The following is a 23,733-nucleotide window of genomic DNA, read 5'->3' as shown; positions in this document are numbered from 1 at the left end:
TCAGATTAGGAAAGTTTACTCTAATGGGAAGTTATTTCTATAGAAAGAAAAGTCAATTTTTCTAGTCAGCAAACTAGCATCAGACCATATTGATTGAGCCTCCATCCTTGGGAGGCTGCTCAGTCCTCAGGAGGCTCCTTCTCAGCAGTGTTCTGGTCTGGACATTCAGTGTCTTGCCTCACACTGGATTAATCTCCTCCTCCTCCCCCTCCTCTTCCTCCTCCTCCTCCTCCTCCTCTTTCTCCTCCTCTTCTTCCTCTTCTCTTCCTCTTCTCTTCCTCTTCCTCTTCCTCCTCCTCTACATCCTCCTCCTCTTTCTCCTCCTCTTCCTCTTCTCTTCCTCTTCCTCCTCTTTTTCCTCTTCTTCCTCCCCTTCTCTTCCTCTTCCTTCTCCTTTTTCCTCTTCTTCCTCCTCTTCTCTTCCTCTTCCTCCTCCTCTTTCTCCTCCTCTTCCTCTTCTCTTCCTCTTCCTCCTCTTTTTCCTCTTCTTCCTCCCCTTCTCTTCCTCTTCCTTCTCCTTTTTCCTCTTCTTCTCCCTCCTCTTCCTCTTCCTCCTCCTCTTTCTCCTCCTCTTCCTCTTCCTTCTCCTCCTCCTCCTCTTCTCCCTCCTCTTCCTCTTCCTCCTCCTTTTTAGTAGACAGCTTAGGTATCAACTTTCCTTGTAAATTTTATACAAAAGCAAAAATTATTTCAGTTCTATTAGATACTGAAATCTTTAACTCATTCATAAAACTCAATTCAGTTTGTAATTTTTCTAAATGCTAAGTAAGTTAGTTCCTAGTGTGGCAAAGATTTATTCTTTAATCTTTTTTATAGTCTAGTCATTCTGCCCCTCCTCAGAGGGTTCCTCATCCCATCCTTCTTCTCTGTCTCCAAGAGGATGGGAGACAGAGAACCACTCCCCCAACCCTCCAGGCCTCCCCACTCTCTGGGGCCTCACATCTCTTGCATCTTCTCTCACTAGGGTCAGACCAGGCAGTCCTCTGTTGTATGTCAGGGGCCTTGTATCAGCTAGTGTATGGTGCCTGGTTGGTGGCTCAGTGTCTGAGAGATTTCAGGGGTCCAGGTTAGTTGAGACCTCTGGTCTTCCTATGGGGTTTCCCTCCTCCTCAGCTTCTTCCCTAATTGAACAACAGCTTTTGTCCATTGGTTGGGTATAAGTGTCTGCATCTGTCTCAGTCAGCTGCTTGTTGGGACTCCCAGAGGATAGCCATGGTAGACTCCTGTCTGTAAGCACTCCATAGCCTCAGTAATAGTGTCAGGCCTTGGAGCCTCCCCTTGAGCTAGATCTCAATTTGGGCCTGTCACTGGACTTCCTTTCCCTCAGTTTCTTCTCCATTTTTGTCCCTGAAGTTCTTTTAGGCAGGAACCTTCTACTGGAGGTGGACTCTACAAGTTCCCTCTCCCCACTGTAGAGCATTTCATCTAAGGTCCCTCCCTTTGAGTTCTGAGTTTCTCACCTCCCAGGTCTCTGGTACATTATAGAGCCACTCCCCCCCACCCCCACCCCTGCCCCGAGGTTTTCTGTTTCTTTCTACTGGTCCTCTTGTTCTCTCCCCTCCAATACCTGATCATGTTACCCTTTTCCCCTCCCTGTCCCCTCTCTCACCCAGTCCCTCCCTCCTCTACTCCCAGTGATTTCTTCCTTCTCCCTCATATTTAAAGCCAAATGGTTTTAAATATGGTTTTTGGTTTATTGGTTTATTGTTGACTGCCATCTAGTGGGTTAAACTGTTCTTTCATGATAGCATGTTAAATTTGAGCAACTAGTTTTTGCTTTTGATCTGATGTGGGTTTTTATTTTTTTATTTTTATTCATTTATTTATTTATCTATCTATTTATTTATTTTTGGTTTTTCGAGACAGGGTTTCTCTGTGTAGCCCTGGCTTTCCTGGAACTGACTCCATTGACCCAGGCTAGCCTCGAACTCAGAAATCCACCTGCCTCTACCTCCCAAGTACTGGGATTAAAAGCGTGCGCCACCAGTGCCCGGTGAGTGACTAGTTTCTATATGGAAACATTAATTACCACACTGTGCTTTATGTGTTTTCACTGGGTGTTGTATTTAACAGAACTAAATTATATAAAGTTGCTAGAACGGTTTTTTTTATAATAATCTTTGAAACAATCAGTATAAATAATATATACTTTAAAGAAGTCACATTAAAATAAACTGATCTCATTGATAGTTTTTGAACTTTGGTAATTTAAAATTTTATATATGTAAATTATTATTTCAATAATCACTACATTTTTTTAAAATTAATGATACACAGTACCGACTTTTAAGTTTTTTTTTTTTCTTTTCTTTGCAGATGCTACAACTGTGGTGGTCTCGACCATCATGCTAAAGAATGCAGTCTACCTCCTCAGCCAAAGAAGTGCCATTACTGTCAGAGCATCATGCACATGGTGGCCAACTGCCCACACAAGCTTGCCGCTCAGCTGCCCGCCAGTTCTCAGGGAAGACAGGAGGCAGAATCCCAGCCATGCAGCTCTGCAGCACCAAGAGAAGTGGGAGGGGGGCATGGCTGCACAGCACTGTTTCCTCAGGAGGTGAAGTCAGAAATGGCAGAGCGCTCAGACAGGTCACCCCAAGAAGTTTCTTCCACGAAAGCGTTTGCAGCAATAGGAGAGCAAAACAAAAAGGGGCCTTTGATTCAGAAACGGAAAAAGACTTAGTACTTGTCAGTGTTCTCTTCGCCCGGTCGGGAAGTCTACCTCACGCAAGCACAGGGGAACAGTGGTCCAGCCAGCCGGCCGGGGATTTAACTACTGCTGAGGAACTGTGAAGTTCTTAACTAGACAAATCACTCTTAAGCAAACTACATTTAAGCAGGGTGTCATGTTTTATAGACTTGAGATACTACATATAGTATGTGCATAAGTGAGAGGGGAGACTTGAATCTGTATGTATGTGTGAGGATTTCACATAAGAGTACAGGCACATACATATATATATATACACTTTTATATATATGTGGTTGTGTGTGTGTGTGTGTGTGTGTGTGTGTGTGTGTGTGTGTGTGTAGATAAAAGCACATACTCTTCCTCAGATAATTGGGCATCTCTAAGCATTGAAAATCCATGTGAAGCATTTGAGATGGTTTCAGAGTTAACCCTTGGAATTTTTTCTAAATACTACTTCTTTTATATTATGTAAAAAATGACCACGTGACTGTTACCTTTCATGTGAACCAAAGCATACTTCAGATCTCAGAGCTGCCAGTCAAATGGTACTAAAGGCTATTGGGATACTTGGTGCCTCCCAAGTCTGTATTCATAACTCTATCTTGATGCTGATAGAGTGTTTTGCTGTTGCTATTATCTGTCCTCTCCTGTTTGAAGGTAGTAACTTAACTCTAGATGCCTCCGACTGCCATAAGCTTTTAATCCTTGGATACGTAGCTCCAGAAAAGACAATGAATGTGAACTTCCTGTGCTGATATTTCAGTGTCTTTTATTCTGTTTGATTGTAAATTACATACCTATTAAGAAAAATGAAGGGGAGGGTAATGTATATAGTAATATGATCCTTTTCAGTGGTATTTTGATACTAGGTCTTTTACAAGTGCTCTGAGGTTTTTAAGAGATTGTGGCAACAGAAGCCTCCTTTGACTAAGTAGCTTTTGAACCATCACTTAGATCAGGAAGGTCTCTTACTTACTACTGAAGCCTTAGAGAAAAATTTAATTATTTGGGTATTTTTGGTAGCTGTTTTTATTTCCCCTGGAGAGTCTCAGACCTGTTTATAAAACAAACAAAAGCAGCATAGAAATAAAATAGTGGGGCTTAGAATGAAAATTAAGTTGCCCAATCGATACAGCCCATGATTGATACTAAAAAGAACAGTGTTTGATGGCCAGCAGAGTGAATGAGTGGACAGAGTTACCAGAGTGCCCACTGTTCCGCGGCTAGAAATACTTTATATGATAATATTGATGCCATGGCAGGTTCCTTGAGTACAGAAGCGGAAGTGTGTGATAGATTCAGGATGAGCACTCAGATCGAGTCATAGGATCTTCTCAGATGGATTCTCAGTTTGCTAAGATTGGCTAGGAACTGATCGTAGTATTGGGCTGTTTTCCATCATGTTTTGTTTTCTTTTGTTTTTTGAATGGAGTTAGCCTGGTTCTAAATGTCATGAGCAAACTTTTGAAACATCTTCAAGAAGGTACCAAGGGATTGCAGTGCCTAATTTTGGCTGTAACTATATGGGCCTGTTGGTAGAAGCTCAGATAATCAAACAAGAAAGCATTGTAACGCATGAGACACATTCTACAGAGGAGTCACTTCCTCCTGTGTGTCTTGTCATGGGATTTGGGTGATGCTAAGGTTTCATCAAGCCACTAGAAGAAGAAAGTGTCTCCGACTAGCTTACCAGTCCTTTCCAGAGTAGCTTGAATTGCTTGACAGTATTTATGAGAGTTCCTATAGTGTTTTCCTGAAGTATCAGTGTGCTGTAATACAGAGCTTACCTTTGACGATATTGAATGTGATGTAGCCATAGAGAAGTGCTGCCTTGCCTTATGTGAGGATTTCAAGCTTACTTAAATTATGTAGACAAATCAAAGTGTCATCCAAGTATAATGAAGAAGGTAACAGTTGTACAAGCAAAATATGATAGGTCACTCTGAACGCTCAAACCAAAGTTCCTTGACTATCAAAATAGGAAATAATGGACTTGAAAATTGGACATTCTGTTTACATGTAAAAATTAAAAGCTGAGGTCATTTTAAAAAATGAAAGTAGAAAATTCAGAAACACTTGAATATAGACCTTATGGGTGCAGTCAACTTCTTTTTCAGCATCTAACCAGACCGACTTACTAAAAGCACATACCAAACCTATCTTATGGTTAAAAGTTTATTTTTTATATGAAAATAGTGTCACTATTACATGCTCAGGACAAAGAACTTTGCTCAGGGAACATACCATATAATGTTTTTATTGGGTTTTTTTACTTTGTTTTGTTTTGTTTTGTTTTTACAGACTAATGTATAATCCTGCTTTCTCAGAGCAAGCCAAATAAATTAAGTCTTTATGTACGTACATATACTTGTTAGTAACTACCTCTGAGTTTGACATTGATCATAATTCTGAATATCATATATTGGTCCTTCCTTTTTAAATTTCATGTCAAAGTCTTGTAAAGCAGAATTCCACTCCCTGCAGATGTGAATTCACTGATGTGAGCCCTTGCTCATTCACACAAGTGAAAATTCTGTTTACAGCACATGGCTACCTCCCACTACCACAGAGCACACCTTGATGCTGCTGTAGCCTGCGGGTTGCTGATAATTCCCTGGTACAGACGCTTTTAATCTGTAGCACAGATAGGCATTTGCAACTGCACGTTTCTGAAAAACACCTGTTTTTCTCATAGACTTCTCATGTTAAGTAGCAAAATCTCCAAGCATTTCCTTATAGTTACCATGTGTTAAATGTAAGGAAGTATGGACACTCTAATTTATCCTAAGCCAAACAGAACACAGAAACAATCCTGAAAATAACTCTGTTACCTAGAGGTGAGGGGCAGGAGAGATAACAAAAGGAAACTTGGTGTTTGTATTTTGCTGACAAGTGTTATAAAGATTCCTACCCCTTCACTTGTATCTCTACAGTACTGAAGTCAAAGCATACTGCAGCATTCCAAGCCCCAGGCACACAACTAACTAGCACCAGCTTGCCATGGGGGAACTTAAAGTGCAGTGTTGCCTTGAGCCAGGGGGGAATGGGATCTGTGGAGCACCACTTTGCAGGGATTCCTAATAGTGGGGTGTGGTTTGAGCCATCTTTTGACCTCCCCTTCATAGCAACACAAATGTAATTCCTAAAAAACGATTCACTACCAGCCTTTAGCCTGCGAACTGTTCGTTCTCTACACAGCAGGTCATAGTGGACACATTTTTATACTTGCATTTCTAATCTTTGGATGTATTTTTACAAATGAAAGATTTAGGAAGATTTTTATCTGCTTATCACTTGGAAATTTTAGTGTGCAATCTAAAGGAAAAGATAAAGACATCAATTAGCATCAGTCCACCTCCCAAATATAGGATGTTTTATTGCCAATTATTTTTGTATTCTGGCTGAGCTTTATTTTGCACCAGGGCAGGCCTAACTTGCTGCTGGTTGTATGTAGTTTGTGAATAGAAGCCCATAAGTGTTAATAGACCTTGAAACATTCACTGTAAGATGAATTATACAGGATGTGGGGAATCTCAGTAAGTCTTAAAGTTAATTTAAAGTAATTTATCTGTTTTCTCTAAGAAATGTTTATCATAAAATATATATGTAATTTCCCATTTTGGTATAAAATCTAGGGAAGTGTGTGCAAGTGGAGTTGTGCTGACTTTGATTTTCTAGATGTCTTAATGAGATTTATTTGTTTTAGAAAAAGAATAACTTGTTGAAAGCACCCAGTTCTGTCTTACATACTGTCAACAGCCTCTTCAAGTTGTGCCTGTGTGATCTGTGACCTCCTGTTCGTTTAAAGTGAGACAGTGACCTATGACTCATTGTTGACCTTGTACTTGGAACAGAACAACAGCATTTACAGTGGAGTCCTGTACGACAAGAAAGTGTCAGGATATGCAACACACCTGTGGCTTACCCCTTGACGGCCCCAGCTTGGAAATGATGGCACCAACTACCTCTTCAGTCACTTCTGGCTATCAACCACAGGCACTTAGCACCAGGCTGGCTTTAATTAGTGTATGTTGTTTTTGTGGTGGTAACAACTCTATCCATATACAGACCAAAGTGAACCCTGGTTTCTCTATGTCTTTAATGCAGTGTTGTATCTAGTATTTGGAAATTATCTCATTCAGTGTTTAGATTACCTCACTCCATTTTGATTCATGTTGTTTACAAGTGAACATTTTTTAAAGATACACTTGAACTTGCATTAGAAAGAACAAAGGAGGCGTTGCTATTAGACTGGCACAGTGCATTCCACAGACTTGGTGGACTGCTCTCTGCAGACATGGGCCTAGGACTGTCTTTGTACCGAATGTCTTACTCTGTTGGCTATTGATGTTTTGAGGTTTAAAATTTCATGATAGAAAATAAAAGATACAATGTTGGTGTTTAAGATGAGTTTGGAGATATTTTGTGTGTTGTGATTTCTGTGATTAAGAAATTAAGTAAATGGATAAAGGGCCCTTTCAGAGGTTTTCGGTTTGGTTTAGTTTGGTATGGTTTTGGATTTTTGGAGACAGCATTTCTCTGTAGCCCTGGCTGTCCTGGAACTCACTCTGTAGACCAGGCTCGCCTCGAACTCAGAAATCCACCTGCCTCTGCCTCCCGAGTGCTGGGATTAAAGGTGTGAGCCACCACTACCTGGCTTCAGAGGTATTTTTGTCAATATCAGGATGAGTTAAAGGTTTCAGCATGGTCTGGTAATGGTGGAAAACATGGAAGGTTTTTTTGGGAGGAAGGGGGTGGTTTGTCTTCATCTGGATTGTCCATTATTATCATCAGGAATTGTATAAACATCTAAATTGAGACCTACCCTTTGTGTGGCCAGAAAGAGTGGCATGAAGCTTATAAAAAGCTCTTGGAGAAATCATTTTAGAATTTTCTAAACAGGTTTCTCCTAGTAATTATGAGGATTTGGAGAGAACAAATTAGGAGACAGCAGTACCAGAAATGTAAAGTGTCAGTGTCAAACTGTGCAGTAGTGATGCACTATCAAAATCTATTGGAAAGCTATTCAATGCTGCACCCTGCCTAGTCCAGTTAAACTCTCTCTCCTCCATTCCAGGATGATTGGCTTTATTATTTGGCGTCCTGTGACCCCCATATCATTTATAATTTCTAAGAGTTAAAAACAACTTTTAAATTGTGGATATGTGTGCTGAGTCCGGACGGCCTTGGAGGCCAGAGGCATCAGATCCCTGGGAACTGGAGTTGCAGGGGTGTGAGCTGCCTGACATGTCTGCTGGCAGGGGTGTGAGCGACGTGGGTTCTCTGTAAGGGTAATACTCTTACCCAGTGAACCTTCTCTCCAGCCCATGGGGTTCTGTTTTGTCTTTTAAATTGAATCTTAGCCATTTTAAGTGAACGCTTCCATAGTTTTAAGCCACATGCACATGTGGTCGGTCATATGGCAACGGATAGATTCACTTTGCTTAGGCTATGAAGAATTTTTTTTTTGTTATACAGAGATTATGTTTAGAAATGTAGTATTGTACTTTAGGAAATATGAAAGATGGGTTTTTAAAAAGAAAGCTATGGGGATGGAGTGATTGAGAGCACTGACTACTCCTACAGAGGAACTGGGTTGGGCTTGCATCACCCATGTGCTGGCTTACAACCATCTCTAACTCCAATTCCAGGGGATCAAATGCCTTCCTCACTCCTCTGTGGGTGCCAGATATAAGGGAGGCACACATCCACACACTGAGGGCAAAACACTCATGTAAATAAAGATAAATATTTAAAAAGAAAAATATGTAAGAAAATATATAATACCCCCACATGCAGATAACTGATAACACTTTTATTAATTTTAAGACGTAAAAAAAAAAAACCTTAAAACTGTAGTCTTATGATCTAGAAATAGCTGTTAATGGGTTTTGTTGATTTTCTTATAGTCAGATAGCTGTCCATGTATACAAACATGGGATCTACATTAGATTTACATTGGAGCTCTACTTGACATTGGACAGTTACTTCCTCCTAGATATAGTCTTAGAGCTCTTCTTGTCATACAATGCTTTGTTGTATAGATCAACATGGTTCAAGGTACTAGAGAGATGGGTGGGGCAACAGTTAGAACACTGGGGACCTGGATTGGATTCCCAGCATTCATTTACATGGTGGCTCTTAACCATCTGGTATTTTATTATATACTTTTCTTTATATATATGTTATCTTTGCCGTATGTATATGCACGCTTTGGTCTTTAATGCTAGTTCTTCTGTCTGGGATTCTCCTTCCTTCAAATGAGCCTGACTGTGCTCAGCCTTCAAACTAAATGGGCATTCATGAAGAGCTGAACATTTGTAGATCCCCAGGAGCTGGAGATAGCTCAGAGGGCAAGAACACTGCAGAAGACATGGGTTTGGTTCCCAGCCTCCAACATGGTAGCTCACAAACCACTTATAAGTCCAGGTCCAGGGGATCAAATGCCCTCTTTTGGCCTCTACAGGTACCAGGCAGACATGCAAGTAAAACACTCATCACATAAAGCAAAATTTAAACAAATGTTCAGAAATAGCTCTTCATGAATGCCCATTTAAGTTTGAAGGCTGAGCACAGTCAGGCTCATTAGAAGGAAGGAGAATCCCAGACAGAAGAACTAGCATCAAAAGACCAAAGCCGGGTAAGCAGTGCACAGGAGGGTATGGGGAGAGAAGACTGGACTCACTGTGTGGCTGCACACAGGGCAGCTGATCTGACCATGGGCCCGAGGAAGTCTGCTGACCCAACACCCCTTTATTAGCTCTCTGAGAGGGCTTCCTGTCTGTACCCAGGTGCTCTGAGAAGCGGGAGTTGTATTCTGAGCAGTGGAGAGCAGAATTCAGGGCTGCCAGAAGAGCACATTTGAAAGACACATGTCAGGACGAGGCTTCTAAGGGTAGGAGGCTCCCAACATTTCATAGCAAATCTTTTAAAAAAATAATTATGTAGAGAGAATGTAATAGCTCAGAGGGCAACAATACTGGCTGCTCCTGCAGAGGACCTGGGTTTGGATCCCAGAACCCACATGGCCGCTCACAAAATAAAAAGTTATAAAAATTAAAGATATTAAACCTTTTCTGATAGTTTCACTTAAGCGATGAATGTTTGGGGACACTGTGTGTACATGCAGCACATCATACAAGTAAAAACAACATTTTAAAATAATTTCTTTTAATTAAAAAGTTTTGCCTTTTAAGGAACTATAGAAAAGGCTATGTTGTAATGCCTTCAGTCCAAGCACTCGGGAAGCTAAGACAGGAGGATCATGAGTTGGAAGCCCACCTGAGATGACTAGCAAATCTGGTCAGGGCAGGGTTGCGGGCGGGGGTGGGTGGGTAGGGAGGAAGGAAAGCCTGCAGGTCTGGACTTGAACATTCTGGCTGGAGGCCATGCTGTACTGCAATAGTTCCAGCAGAGGGCACACTATCCACAGTGATTCTTTATATCATCTCGGCTACAACGTGAACATCTAAGCATTTCATATTACTAATAAACCTACCTATGAAATTTCCTAATTGTCATCTGGCAAGGCTTGGTTTTAGTACTCCAGCAGATATTAAAGTATCTTACATAAGACAAGGAAAAAAAAATCTGCAGTAATTTACATACTTGAATCAGCAACACAAAGCAAATGCTGTATAAAAAGCTGTTACACGGTGTCTTGGGTCTGCTGAAATGCGAAAAAGCTTTCACCTATTCAATAGAGACGTAGTTTCACCTATTCCGTAGAGACCTGGAGCTGTAGAAATAGCTCAGTGGCTAAGAACAGTAGAGGACCCAGGTTCATTTCCTGTATCCACAGGGCTCACAACTGTCTATAAGTCAGTACCAGGGGGTTCAATGTTCTCTTCTGTCTTCTGTTGTCTTCTGTGGGCACCAGACATGCACATGATCACATACATGCAGACACTCATACATAAACTTTTTAAAAACCTTGGCGACATGGCGAAATAAACTGAGAAATAAACTTCTTTTTCTAAGAACAAAAATGTCCTCACAGTCCCAGGGAAGGCCCCTGACTCTTTCAAGAGACCTCTGAATTGTTAGACCCTTTAGAACTATAGGGGATGGTCGGGTGTGATGCTCTATCTGAGAAGGGAAACTGCAAAGGTTTTGGAGTTGTGCCCAGTCAGCTGTTGATACTGCCTTGCAGCATCCTGGCCAAAGGGAGTCAAGAGAGCAGACCCTAGGTCATTTAAACAAAACCAACAGAATATCACTACCACTCAGGGCTGCTCAGCAGAGTGGCTCTCTGAACCTCTGCAGTTAACTGGCCCAAACCTGCTCTTGGGAATGGGGTTAAGATCAAGCCCTAAGTGCAAGAAGCTCAAAACAGAAAATACACACATTTTTCTAAGTAAACATTTATTTAATCAAATGACAACGTATGGAGTGAATTTGAACAATAACATTATACTCAGACATACACCTTTAGTATAAAGTGAGTGTTATCCATGTGAACGGCACCTGAAAGGCTTCCTACAGTATGTCTGCAGAAAGCACTTGTGAAATTTGTTATCTTAAAACTAGCTTGCAAATGTAAGAGAAAACCTATAAAGAGCACTTACAATCAGTTTCTTTAAATTATAATACGCACACTGTGTCATCATACCCAGGATGTTCCAAGGGAGCTGTGATATAAAAAATGTGGCTGCTGCCAGTGATGTGTTATCCGTGGATAGCAGAACCAAGGCATGAACGTGCTCTAGCTTCCACAGAGCTGTCAACTGCTTGCTCGAGACTGAGCCGAGTGGGTGGGAATTCCAATCACTCTAGTGGGCAGTAGCAAAGGAAGCTGGGAAGCGAGGAAGGGAAGGGGAAAGGAAACTTGCATAGAAGGCTCAGGAGAAATAGATTTCAGTAAAAAGTGAACCCTAAGGATGGCACCCTGGGTGTCTGCAGGAGATGTGCACTAAGCCCTAAAGGCAGGACTGGGTGGCTGAGTGCCACCGTCATCTAGCTGGGACATTTCCTGGAGGACGTGCCCCAACTTGAGTGCGCTGGGGACAAAGATGTATGCAGGTCACATCAGCTTTTCCTAAAGATTTCTTCCAGCACCCAAGTGCTCAGTGTTTAGGGCGTCAATGGGGGGTAGGAAATGGAAACTCGTGGCTTTGAGTGACACAAAGCAACAAACAAACTCAAAAACCAAAAGGACAGCAACAACAGCCTCCACAAAACCTTCAGGAGCATAGGTGTCGAGCCTGATCCTAAGGTGGTGCGCCTCTGACCCATATCAAGCCTCAGACGACAGATGGTACCTGCCTGTTAAAGCATAGCAGGGTGACGGGTGGGGACAGAGAACTCAGAAAGCACTAATAAAGTAACAGAGCACCCATTACGACTAACGTAAGATAAACATAGCTGTGCATATGTATAATATCTGTCTTATAAATATAAATGTTCTGAGGGCTTTCAAAATATTCTAAATGACAATTTCCCTTTGGCGTAAATATTATACTCTAGAGTCATAACTGACTTGATGGGACATTTAAACAAAGATCAGGGGTACAGATAGAATAACTTCTGCAGAGCATTTTCTGAACATTATCTCGGAGCTAAATGAATGCAAAACTCAGAGGAAGCGTCCTTTAATCTATTAATGTATGCTTCATACAAAAATACACTTGCGCGTCTGTGGAAATGAATCTAAAGTTGTCCGTAGGCCTAACACTTGGAACTATTTCCCTGTTCTTTTCTGCTCCTTTGCAGTCAGGTCTATGTGGGAGGGCTATTCAATGGCTCAGGGCTCCTGTTCTCCAAGTCTCTTTGTCTTCCTTGGAGGTATGTCTTTAAAAAATAGTTTCAAGTTTCTTACTCAGACTAAGTGGCTCTCTGAAGATCCCTCACCACAAGATTCTGATCTTTGTTATCAGTGACACTGATACACACACATTTCTAAGTGACTCTAAGTTACCCACTTTTAACTGTGTGCCTTTAAAACAACTCCATTCCCAGCACTACAAATACCTCATCTAGATCCTGGCAGATCAGCAGAGGTAAACTTTTCTACTATCAAGGGTAGCAAAGTCTGCTGAAAGCACCACACATGAAGACTGGTCACAGTGGAATCCGATATTCCTGCCTTCTCAGGGGGTGTTATTTGCAGAATGACTGTAAGTTAGCCTTATGTGTGGGTGGGCTAAGTAGTTTCATGGAAATTGAGACTCACCCTATCACATCTTCTGTGGATTAATGGACAAAGTGGCCCCCTGGTCACTACAACCTTAAAGCCAAGGCTAAGTCACCACTGCTTTCATTGTTTCAAGATTAAGAACTGTTAAGTGAATTTTTCTTAGCTACGGAACATGATGGGAGGGAGGAGGGGTGGCTTGTATGTTCCAGTTGGTTTGAGCAGATGAAGCAAACGTGAATGACGTGACTAGCCAATCAGTGGCCTTAGCTGGGTGGCCTGTGTGCCACTGTCAGCTGAACCAAATGATTTGGGCAAAACCTAGTATATCGCGCATCCCTAAAAAACGTGACTAGCAGGAATAAAAGATCCATACCAAGGCCCTCAGAGCACCACTCCGGTTAGATGCCTCTGGCCTCAGGTAAAGCTCTGCCCCATGGATTTGCTCTTGACCACAGTTCTGGAACCAGCTGGCCCTTAAATAAATATGCTGTTGTTTGGAGACAAAGTCTTACTAAGTGACCCCAGGTGGACCTCAAACTCTTCATGCTCCTACCTCAGCCTCCCCAAGTGCTGGCATTACAGGTGTAAGCCACAGTATCTGGCTCAGTACATCTGCTTCTGTGATCCCAGAAGCAGACAAAAAGGCAAAGCTGGTACCACAGCCTGTGATATTCACTCAGCCTACCTATCTTTATTTCTAAAGTAAGGTCTTAACTGTATCTGAAGATGGCTCCAAATTCCAAGACAGAAAGTCTGGTTTAGCTGAGAGTTGGCACTGAGCTCAGAAATGTTTCTACTCCTCACTCCAGATCCAGGCTCCAGAGTCACTGATAAATGGCATGGGATGAGGTCATTCACGGCCCATTCAGATAAAGGCAGTCACTAGCAAGAGATCTGCACCCAACAAGGAGAGTGGCCCTAGTGAGGGAATCACTTCTGGTCTTTGGGTGGGAAACAAGAACAGACAAGTCTTTGTCTAAAATGTGCCATAAAAAAGTCAATTGAACAAAAGGTAAACTTTTTAATGTTATGTCAGCCTCGATTTCAACTCACATCATTAAAATGATCAGAAGAACAACTCGTTCAAAATTCCCATGACAGAGGTGAGAAAAGGGCCACAACTTAGAAAAATAAGCGAAAAGGTGTTTGTGTTGATAGCTTTAAGATTAACTAAAATAATATTAATATATCTACTGCAAAAATAGATCTAGCCAGAAGACTCGGCTAACACAAGGAGCTGGCTGACAGGACAGGTAGCACACAGCTAGTGTCTGTGGCCCTCCCTCACTTCCCTTCTGGAGGGACTGAAGCAAACCACCCAAAGGTCACAGCAGAGTGTGGGACTTCTCCTGCTCACTCATCAGGGCAGCTCCATCGTGGTCACCAGATGCCGCTCAAGGCAACTGATGGACTTTGAGCGCGTCTGGAGACACAAAGACCTCATCGTCATCTTCTACCCCTTCCTCAATCGGCTTCATCTTGGCAGAGGCTCGCTGCTGAGGAGAGGACATGGCTGTAAAGAAAGACAGATGCAAACTGCTGAATGTACACCCTGCCGGACACCTGGGAGACCCTTCTGGAAACTCAGCACCCTCGAAGTCTCAATCAAGTGGTTTAGTTAAAGCTTTATCATTATCAACTGACTCTGAAATTATTGTATTAGCATCTTGTAAAGTGTGATTTTATTGATACATAAATCTAATTGGTTAACTATAAGCTTTAAGAGTCTTGATTCTACAGGGTAATTAGGTAATTAGGCTGATTGTGGGGTGTGGAAGTGAGAGGTACTCGGGATCTCTGCCAGAGAGATGGCCCAGCGGGGGCTGGAGAGTTAACAGCTGGCAGGACACCAGGACATAGTGTTGTGGCCCACCAGTGTCAATACTAGAGCGGGACTGTGGCCCAGTGGGGCTGGAGAGTTGGCGGGTCGATTTTTTAATATTTCCTGCAACGGCAACTAAGTTGGGAGTGCGGCTCTTAGTGGAGAGAACAGAGCTGAGAAGAACCTGCCACCTGTGCTTCTGTAGCATGGACCTCGTAAACAGGCAGAATTTCCGGGGTGTGTTCCAAGGTCTGATTCAGCTAATACGCTCCACAGTCATACCTTACATCTGACTTCATCTAATTAATATTGGCCTTGGAAAGTTGTTTAAACAAATATTTCCTTAAAGAACAGTTGTTTTCCTAAACTACAGACTTTTAACAGGAACCGACCTAAAGTTCGATTTTCTGCCACCACAAGCTTAGCTACTTCCTGGACTGAAGGAGAGTGATCACAGACATCAGGAAGAAGTGTCAGGTGGGAGAAACCGCCCTGGGGAAAGTGTGCATCCCTAGAGACTTGGTGAGTGGTATGTGACCAAAGAGACAATTCATTCGCCCAAAGCTCATGGCACACCCTCCCTCTCATGAACTCATGCCTGATGAGGGACAGCATACTGCCTAAAGAGACATAAGAATTGTGATCATATTTCTCCTGTATGTGTGCATATGTTTGTGCATTTGCGCCATGGCATTTGTGTGGAAGTCGGGACAACCTACACACAAGTTGGTTCTTTCCCTCCAACACTTGGGTCCTGAGGATTGAACTTGGGTCTTCAGGATTGGAGAAAGTGCCTTTACCCGCTGAGACATCTTGTTGGCCCTACCAGCAGGTTTTTATAAAGTAGACTTTTTAGATGTGTGACAAACTGCTCACATAACAACGGAAGCCCGAATTCCCTTCCTTCCATCACTGCCTTCAAGGCCAAGATCCATCCTCCAAGAGTCTCTACTTGCCTCACCCTCCCACACCTGGGCCACCCTTTGTGCCCAGCCGCAGGGCTGGCGGCAATCAGTCAGCTACTGCAATGCAATGTTGGGGAAGGACAGTGGCTGATACTCATCTCTTCAAATGCTTGGGGACAACAATGGGCTGCAGAAGGGCCTTAGACAAAGCAGACTGGCCAAACTGAAGTTTTATACATGGTCGGTCACTGCTGCTGAGTAAGCAGCCCAGCACTGGGGATGACTACATAGCAAGGAGGAGCAGGCTGGGTACCACGTGTGTCTCAGGCTGCTCCTGAGAGGAAGGCCATACCGGTGAGGGCAAGATGCTCTGTACGCGATAAAGGCCACGTGGCCAGTGGCCAACACCAGAGAAGCTCAGGAACCATTTCCCACTGTGCTGCCCCCTAGCTGTGTGACTGGGTAGGGCAATTAACTTCTTTGTGAAATAGGTCTAATCATGATTGAGCTGACCTGGGAAGTTCTTAGGAGGCGTGTGCGATTTCTAAGTTGGGAAAAAAATCGGTATGGGAAGTAGAATGTTCTCCTTGTTAATGTTTGTGAGAACACGAATCAATAGATCCCCTGGAGGTCAGTGGTCTAAATGAAAAGAATTATCAGAATCCATCGTTGCCCCAGCAGGAGTGGGGTTTGTGCTTAGACAGCAGTTTGTGTTTCTGCATATCAACTGCCCTGAGAGCAGCTATGGCTCTCTTTGCCATAGCTTCCATCACAGCCTCTAGTTATGATTGAATCTCATAAAATATTAACTCAGGCTGAGAAGCTGCACGCTCATGAAACCCCGAGGACAGTGCGCTTAAGAGCATCAAACCCAATCAATAGCACACAGCGAAGCCATGGCTGGATATGCACATAGCAAACACACCCAGTTTGTTTTGATACAAGTGGGGCTAATTGAGCTATAGTTTTCAAGACCATTTATCAAGCCAGGAATAATGGCCTATGGCCTGTGAGACCGGAATCTACCTTACAGTCCAAACAGGATGAGTCTCTCAACCGTTTAACCCAATCTCTGGTACCTTCTCATAGAGAGAGAAAAACAATGTAGCATTCAATGTTCCAATATAATTGGAAATGGTCAAGGAAAACCTTCCAAGAACCTTCAGCTCTTCTGGGAAGGAGTCTTATTCTGTTTCAATAACATCTTCCTGGGAAGACAGTATGGTATCCACTGGGTAACATTAAAAGGATCAGGACTGGGTGTCTACAGCTGTTCCAACACTCGGGGATCTCAGACAGACCCAGAGGAGGACTAAGCCCCACATACAAACTCACTGCGTTTCAAATACACCCTACCTTTTCTTGCCTGTCTCTCCTTGCCTTTCTGTCTGGAATGGCCCCTCCCTACCTCTTTACCTGCCAAATTTCTCTCCATTCTTTGAAGAGTTCCTCCATAGGATCCTTCCTAATTCCTTCTACCATCCTTCACCTCAATCTGCATCACACTACAGGGTGATGTGTACCTCTCCCTTACTGGAAAACAAGGCCCTTGAAGGTTATACTCACCACATCCTCTCCCCAGGATAGGCCCCTCATTGTTATTTACGTGTGTGATGATTTAAGAAAATTCCTCCATTAAACACTCTACAGGAACTGTCAGAAGGTGAGTCTGAGACGGTAGAAGGCACAGGTGGTCCCCACAATGAATCCCAGTCAAGTCCAAGCCCAGTGGTGGGTACCACCAGCCTTCCTTCTAATTAGGTAGGTCCAATGCTGGTGAAATCTCACTAGGACATCCCTCATCCACCCATGGGTCTCAACTTGGAAAACATTTAAGTCTCTGGTCTTGACCACCACAGGTCTGTGCTGTGCTGGTGTGCAGGAAACAGGATGTATCGTTGTGGCTGGGTGCTTGGGACCCTCCCTCACAGCTGGGCACTAGGACCCTCCCTCACAGCTGGGCACTAGGACCCTCCCTCACAGCTGGGCACTAGGACCCTCCCTCACAGCTGGGCACTAGGACCCTCCCTCCCTGCTGGGCACTAGGACCCTGCCCTCACTGTTGCTGTAAGACTGATGTGACACTGCTTAGCACATGACTAAGAACTCTGTCTCTAAAGAAAATGTCAGTAAGTAGGGCTTCATAGGACCATCAAATGGCAACATTTTCATCCTCTCAGAGAGAAGAGCGAGGAACTGGAAAGTGTCAGCTGCTGTCTTATGTCCCAGAGCTCTAAGCGCTGGGTGTGGTAGTCAGTGTGCATGCAACTCCAGCACCTGGGAGGCTGAGGCAGGACAGTTGTGATTGCAAGGTCAGTCTGGAACATACGGTATGGATCAGATCAGCCACACCACCTATTCCCTACCCTCACACACACACATGTACACACACACACACACATAACACACACACATACACACACATACATACACATATACACACATACACACACACACACACACACACTGAGAACTAAACGTGGAGATCCAGTCTGACTTATGTCATCCTCAGGACTCACACCAGTCTTCAGAGCACTGAGACATCCCCACAGACAGCACCACACCAGTATTTCTCCATTATCTTCACAGACAAATAAAGACACCCTGAGATTATCTGAATGGGTGAGGCCTCCGTTCCTCCCCAGGGAGGGAGCCTTTGGACAGTCATCCTAGAAGGACAAACCAGGTACCCTGACAGCCTGACGGGATTCAACGTGAGCACAGAACTCTGAGACTACGTAGTTTTGTCCTCTGAGTTTGGAAGTGTCACACAGCCCAGTCCTCCGGCAACACTGCTTCCTTGGGTCTCCACTATGGCAGACAGCGAGGGAGAGGAATCAAGCTGGTTACTGCCACCAGCAACTACCCAGTGTCTCTCAGCTGCCCAGCCCCTGGCTAGGAATCAAAGCCTCACAGAGTGCCCACTCTTGCCAATATCACCTCAGCCCAGGCTTCCTGATGCTAGGCTGACAGAGGCTCAAAGGAGACGTCACAGTCAGCAACTTGACAGGGTCACCTGGCCTGGCCTAAGAATCTAGCATTGTGAACAACTTGCAAGAAGGCTAGCTTTGAAGAGTGAGGAGGTCACCTGGTCCCTAGAGGGACTCTCAGACTCACAGGGAGACCTCTAGGTTAGGGGAAGGCTCAACGTCCATTACCATACTGTTGTAAATTACGTTCTTGCCCCTTAAATCTAAAACCACTTTAGAGTATCAGCAAAAAGTACGCATGAGGGGATATCACACTCCAAGGGAACTATAGTACACTTCAGAAGTTGAGCCGTAATACATACAGTCTTCCTACCAGCTTGACTGGGTTTGCATTAACTGTCCACCCTGAGGCATCCCCGGGCGTTTGCCCAGAAGACTCAGCTGCCTTTCGTACATGAGAAAACTTCCAAGGCTGAGGGGTAAACAGGCGCATCTATCCTCAAGCACCTTTTCCTATTCCCTGCATCCTTCAAGGACGTTTCTCCTGGGTTCATGCCAATCTCTATGATACTTTTCTATTCCAGTTTTGGAGGAGGGAAAATAATTCTTCTACAGCCATAAAATTTCTAGAAAACTGATGCATGCAGTTTCCTATTTGAACTATATTCATAGTTGGGAGATAGAAGATCTTAACAATAAATGATGGCCAGGAAGAGATCTTTATAGTTATTTTTTTATTATTAGTTTCTAATAGTAATAATTACCTTCTAATTTGCTTTGCAATACGAAAGTTAGCAATGTCCTATAAAATCATATGAAATAAGTAGTCTCCAAATGAACCGCATGCAGTCCAGACAGGGCATAAAACTATCACAGTTCATGAAGTTGCCTTCACATGACAAAAGATTCCTGCCAACAGAGTTCCACACCCTTTCCCATAAACACCCAGCTCATGGAGAAGGTACAGCCACAGGGCACCTTTGATTGTGACTGGACCCAGGGTCACAGAGACTCAGGTGAGAGGAGAGAACTGTCACTCTGGGTTGTACTCCTAAGCACAGAAGGAAGACTACAGCAGACACGAGGGACTGAGGCTCAGTCACATCCTAACCTCAACAGTGGACACTTCCACTTGTGCCAGACACCAGAGAGTGACCCAACATCTCTCAGCAAAGCTTTTCTAACTGTGGCTATTGCCTCTCAGTGGGGACCAGAGCGCACAGTGAGGTCCCAATGTGTCCTTACAGGCCCTCTGCAAATGGAGACATACTGTGGGCACAGGCTCCGTCCTCCACAGACCCTTTTCTGCCTTCCTAAAATCTTTGGTTAGAACGGGACTTTTAATGCATGGACCAGAGGGATCAGATGTGGCAGTCAAAGCTGATACCCGGCCAAGGGAAAAGTGAGCGAGGGAAATTCCATTTGTCAGAACCCTGTGCCTATTAAGCTCATTTCTATTTCAGTGCACTTATAATTACACCCGGACCCAAGGGCCTTTCCTAGGACGAAAGTAAACAGATGATTAGCTGTTCTGAGATCCAGAGTGAAGGTCATGCCTGCTGCCTGGGACGAGGAGTGGCCACAAGTCTGAGCTGCAAGGGGGTTATGCTTAGCAATAGGAAGTTCGTCTAGAGACTCCTCTTGGATTGAGAAGCAGGTTTTTAGAGACACGACACGCTTGTCATCTGTCAGACATGACGCTCTTAGGTGGTTCCTCTTCCCCTGTTAACTCTCACGACATTTTCTTAGTTGTTTTCCAAGTGTTATTATGCTTAACCATCTGGCCAACTGCTTTAGCAAGGAAAGTAATTAAAAAACATCACAAGGGTTAGGACTTTAATTAGATCACACAATTTTTAATGACAAGTGATGAGGAAGGACTTAAAGAATTATCATTCATTTCCTGCCTCTATTTATTTATAGACACTGGTTCCCTTTCTTTCTCCTCCTCCCATTTCTCCAATCTCTTCTGTCCCCTCCCCACTTTGTTCCCTCCCTCCTTCGGCTGAGGATCAAACTCAGGGTCTGATGCTAGACAAGTCCTCTACTGAGGTATATTCTCAGCCCTACACAGTTGTTCTTGATTGAGGAGTTTGAATCGAACCTTTCTGCACAATACTACTGAAAGGTGGCTGTGGCCTTTACACCCAATATTCCCTTGAAGGATTCAACCCTGACACCAGAGAACTCAGGGCAAGGATCCAAGACTAGGGAGAATAGCCAGGACAGATCAGGCTAGTGGCTCTCAGGAAAAGCTTCCTCTAGCCCAAAAGGTACTTCTCAAGGTACCTGACCAGATGGATGGGTGGTCAGATCCTCAGCCACATGGCACCCGGGGTGAGCAGCAGGAGGCTGAGGAGGAGAGGACAGACAGATCTGGGATGACAGAGAAGGCAGGTTCCAGGATGACAGCCCTGCCACACCTCTGGAGGAGGCTGGAGGCTAGCTCTGGGAAGAGGTCTCTAAGAAAAGGGATGTGGAGTTGGCTGAGGAGAGTGGGGATAACAGAATGGAAAAGGCACAAATAAGGAAAAAACGGCAACTAAAATTGTCCCCAAACAGCATGGTTCCCACCCAGGGATTGCAAGAAGGAGTAAGTAGTCTCCTCTTAAGGGACAGACAGACTGATGGGCAAGCTGGCAGACACTAGAGAGTCGGTGTACAATGTTTTCTCCTATAACCTTCCTGGCAGGGGAAGTGGTCCACAACTGACACCTGTGTCCTTCCTTTTGGCTAACAGACCATGGAGACAATGGACCCTGAGAAAGTGGAATGTCCCCAGAGGTGGCATGGTGGGGAAAGGGAAAGGCTGTGGCCCTACTGGCCAGAGGAAAGGGAGTCCATGCCTTTGACAATTTGTCAGACTATCCTACAGGAGAAACCGGGGCCAAGAAGACAAAGACTAGACTGAGAGCGATGCACACCTCCTGCCCTCTCTTTAAACCTAAACCTCTGGTCAGGATGCAAAGGTGATCTGGGGAGGTGTCACCGGACCTCTCCCTCTTCTTCCCAATGTGAGAGCATTCATGAAATCTCCTTCCTCTGCTTTTCAGTGTGAAATGTCTCTAACTGGCCTGTTGAGGGCAGGAATCTGAGCATAGCTTGCTAGGTCTCCAGGGCTCAGGTCTCCCCACTCCCCCCCCCCATCCAATCCCCCAACCCACACAAACAGTCTCAAGGGAAAGCAAGGCACACAACTGCTTGAGAGTGAAAGTACCAAGCAAGCTGCAGCATTGCAGCATGCGGGGCCAGTAAGGCAGGGCGAAGGAGTCTCTGATGCTATTGCACAGTAGAACAGCTAACTGTGTAACAAATACTGCGAAGTGGCCAGAAGAGAAGATTCTGAAGTTCTTAACCCAAACCCAAGATAAATACTCAGCCTTCCTAATGCTGTGTGACCCTTTAACACAGTTCCTCATGCTGTGGTGACTCCCAATCATAAAATTATTTTGATGCTACTTTATAACTGTAATATTGCTAATGTTATGAATTGTAATGTAAATATCTGACATGCAGGCTATCTGATATGTGACCCTCGAAGGGGTCACAACCCAGTTTGAGAACAGGTGACATAAGGTGAAAGCCAATGCCACTGTGCACGTGTACATCGCACTGCTTATGGCATAGACAGATGTTACATGTCAATCAAAAATAAATCTTAGGTAACATAGCTGCAGTGCCAGAACTTGGGAGGCGGAGAAAAGGAGATCAAGACGTGAGGTGGACTTTATCTACAGAAGGAGTTTGAGGCCAGGGGAGGCTATGTGACCCTGTCTCAACAAACAAACAAACAAACAAACAACCCCAAGCCCCTCCAAACAATCCAAATGTTTTAAAGTTCTGGGGATAACTCTTATATTATGTACAAAAGGAAAATAATATACTTGTACTTGATATGACACAGATCTCAGAAATAACAAATGTAGGAAGAACCTGCTACCTGGTTCTGCATAAACCATAAGACCAATGTTGCAAAGCAGGGTAGATTTAGCTGTAGTTATAATAAAGCATGTGCAGCAAACATGAGACTTTCGGGATAAAACCAGGAAGCCCAACAGTCTGAAACGAGGGACTGCTGTATCAGTTACCGTCTTCATTTTCTGATAAAAGTCTACCACAACAGCAAAGAGCAGCGCTGACTTTGGGAGGGCTGGGGGAGGGGGGTGACAGTCCACCGTGCTGCAGAAGGCACAGTGGCAGGAGCAAGAGGCTGCTGGTCACATTGCTTCCAATGTCAGGAAGCAGAGAGAAGACAGAAAATGGGGCTAAACTGGAGAGTTTGGAGGACATGCTTTCTCCAGTGAAACACCTTACAACCTTCCGGACCTGAGCCCCAGCTGGGAGCCACGCGCTCAGACACTTGAACCTCTGGAAGACACCCGAATCCAAACCACAAAAGGGAGAGATGCCAATGTACGCATGGTTTTCAACTCGCAGAGAGAAAAGCGAAGGGAGTTTGACTGTAACAGAGATGCTCCAAAGTGAACTCTGAACACTAAAATCTATAGACATTACCAACCTCAGCAGCAAGAGGAAGGGGTTAGAAGTGGGCCAGATTAGCTCAGAAGAGGGTGTAAAAGAATAAACTACTAAGTAGAAGTGAATTACTGAGCACACTGAACAATAGTTTCTTGGGAAATGAGCTAAAGTAAAACTGGAAGAGATTAACTTTATATTATAAGATTTCCTCATTTGCTATACAGTATCTATGTCTAAATACTAACTTAATTTTCTTTTCAGGGTCTTGTTTCATCGCTCAGTCTGGCTTCCATCTTGTTATCCTTCTGCCTCTACCTCTCAAGTTCTGGGATTACAGGGATGCACCTCGACATCTGGTAGGTTTAACCTTTTTATTTAATTAAATGGAGCCAGAAAGGAGGCTTTTAAAATGTATGGGTTTATGTGGACGTCCTGTTTGCTAGGTGTATGGTGCATATACATGTTTGTGTGTGCACACATAAATACATATGTGTGAAGGTGAGAGATCAAACTGTGGGTGTCCTCCCTGAATGAGTACATCAACAAGCATGCTAATGTGGCAGAGGGAAGTCTCATGAACTAGAAAAGAACAGGTAAATAAAAGATGTCCGGAGAAGCTCTCAGGATCTGCCTGTTAGTGCCCCCACAGCTCTGGGGTTACTGATACACATACTTTTTAATGTGGGTGTTGAGGTCCAGACTCAGGACTGCATTCCTGCACAGCGGACACCTTACCAACTGAAGCATCTCTCCGTCACACCTCTGAACTT

The 23,733-nt window shown here is 44.0% G+C and overlaps 2 protein-coding genes across 8 annotated transcripts in view; one reads left to right on the top strand and one right to left on the bottom strand.

Moving 5' to 3' along the window:
* Lin28b (lin-28 RNA binding posttranscriptional regulator B) overlaps positions 1-6,217 on the top strand; it is a 110,399-nt gene extending 104,182 nt beyond the window's left edge. For all 6 annotated transcript variants that reach the window (XM_085842805.1, XM_085842807.1, XM_085842806.1 and 3 more), the window contains one exon: positions 2,317-6,217. In XM_085842805.1, the coding sequence (XP_085698931.1) occupies positions 2,317-2,683 (367 nt within the window). In that variant the 3' untranslated portion in view covers positions 2,684-6,217. The remainder of the gene's footprint in view (positions 1-2,316) is intronic.
* Positions 6,218-11,089: 4,872 nt separating this feature from the next.
* Popdc1 (popeye domain cAMP effector 1) overlaps positions 11,090-23,733 on the bottom strand; it is a 35,177-nt gene continuing 22,533 nt past the window's right edge. For both annotated transcript variants that reach the window (XM_021175134.3, XM_085842804.1), the window contains exon 8: positions 11,090-14,340. In XM_021175134.3, the coding sequence (XP_021030793.1) occupies positions 14,222-14,340 (119 nt within the window). In that variant the 3' untranslated portion in view covers positions 11,090-14,221. The remainder of the gene's footprint in view (positions 14,341-23,733) is intronic.

This window comes from Mus caroli, unplaced genomic scaffold (assembly GCF_978045245.1).
Source record: "Mus caroli unplaced genomic scaffold, Mus_caroli_1 scaffold_9, whole genome shotgun sequence".
Lineage (NCBI taxonomy): Eukaryota > Metazoa > Chordata > Mammalia > Rodentia > Muridae > Mus > Mus caroli.
Note: the sequence above shows the minus strand (reverse complement) of the source record. Positions and strands in the feature narration are given on the sequence as shown.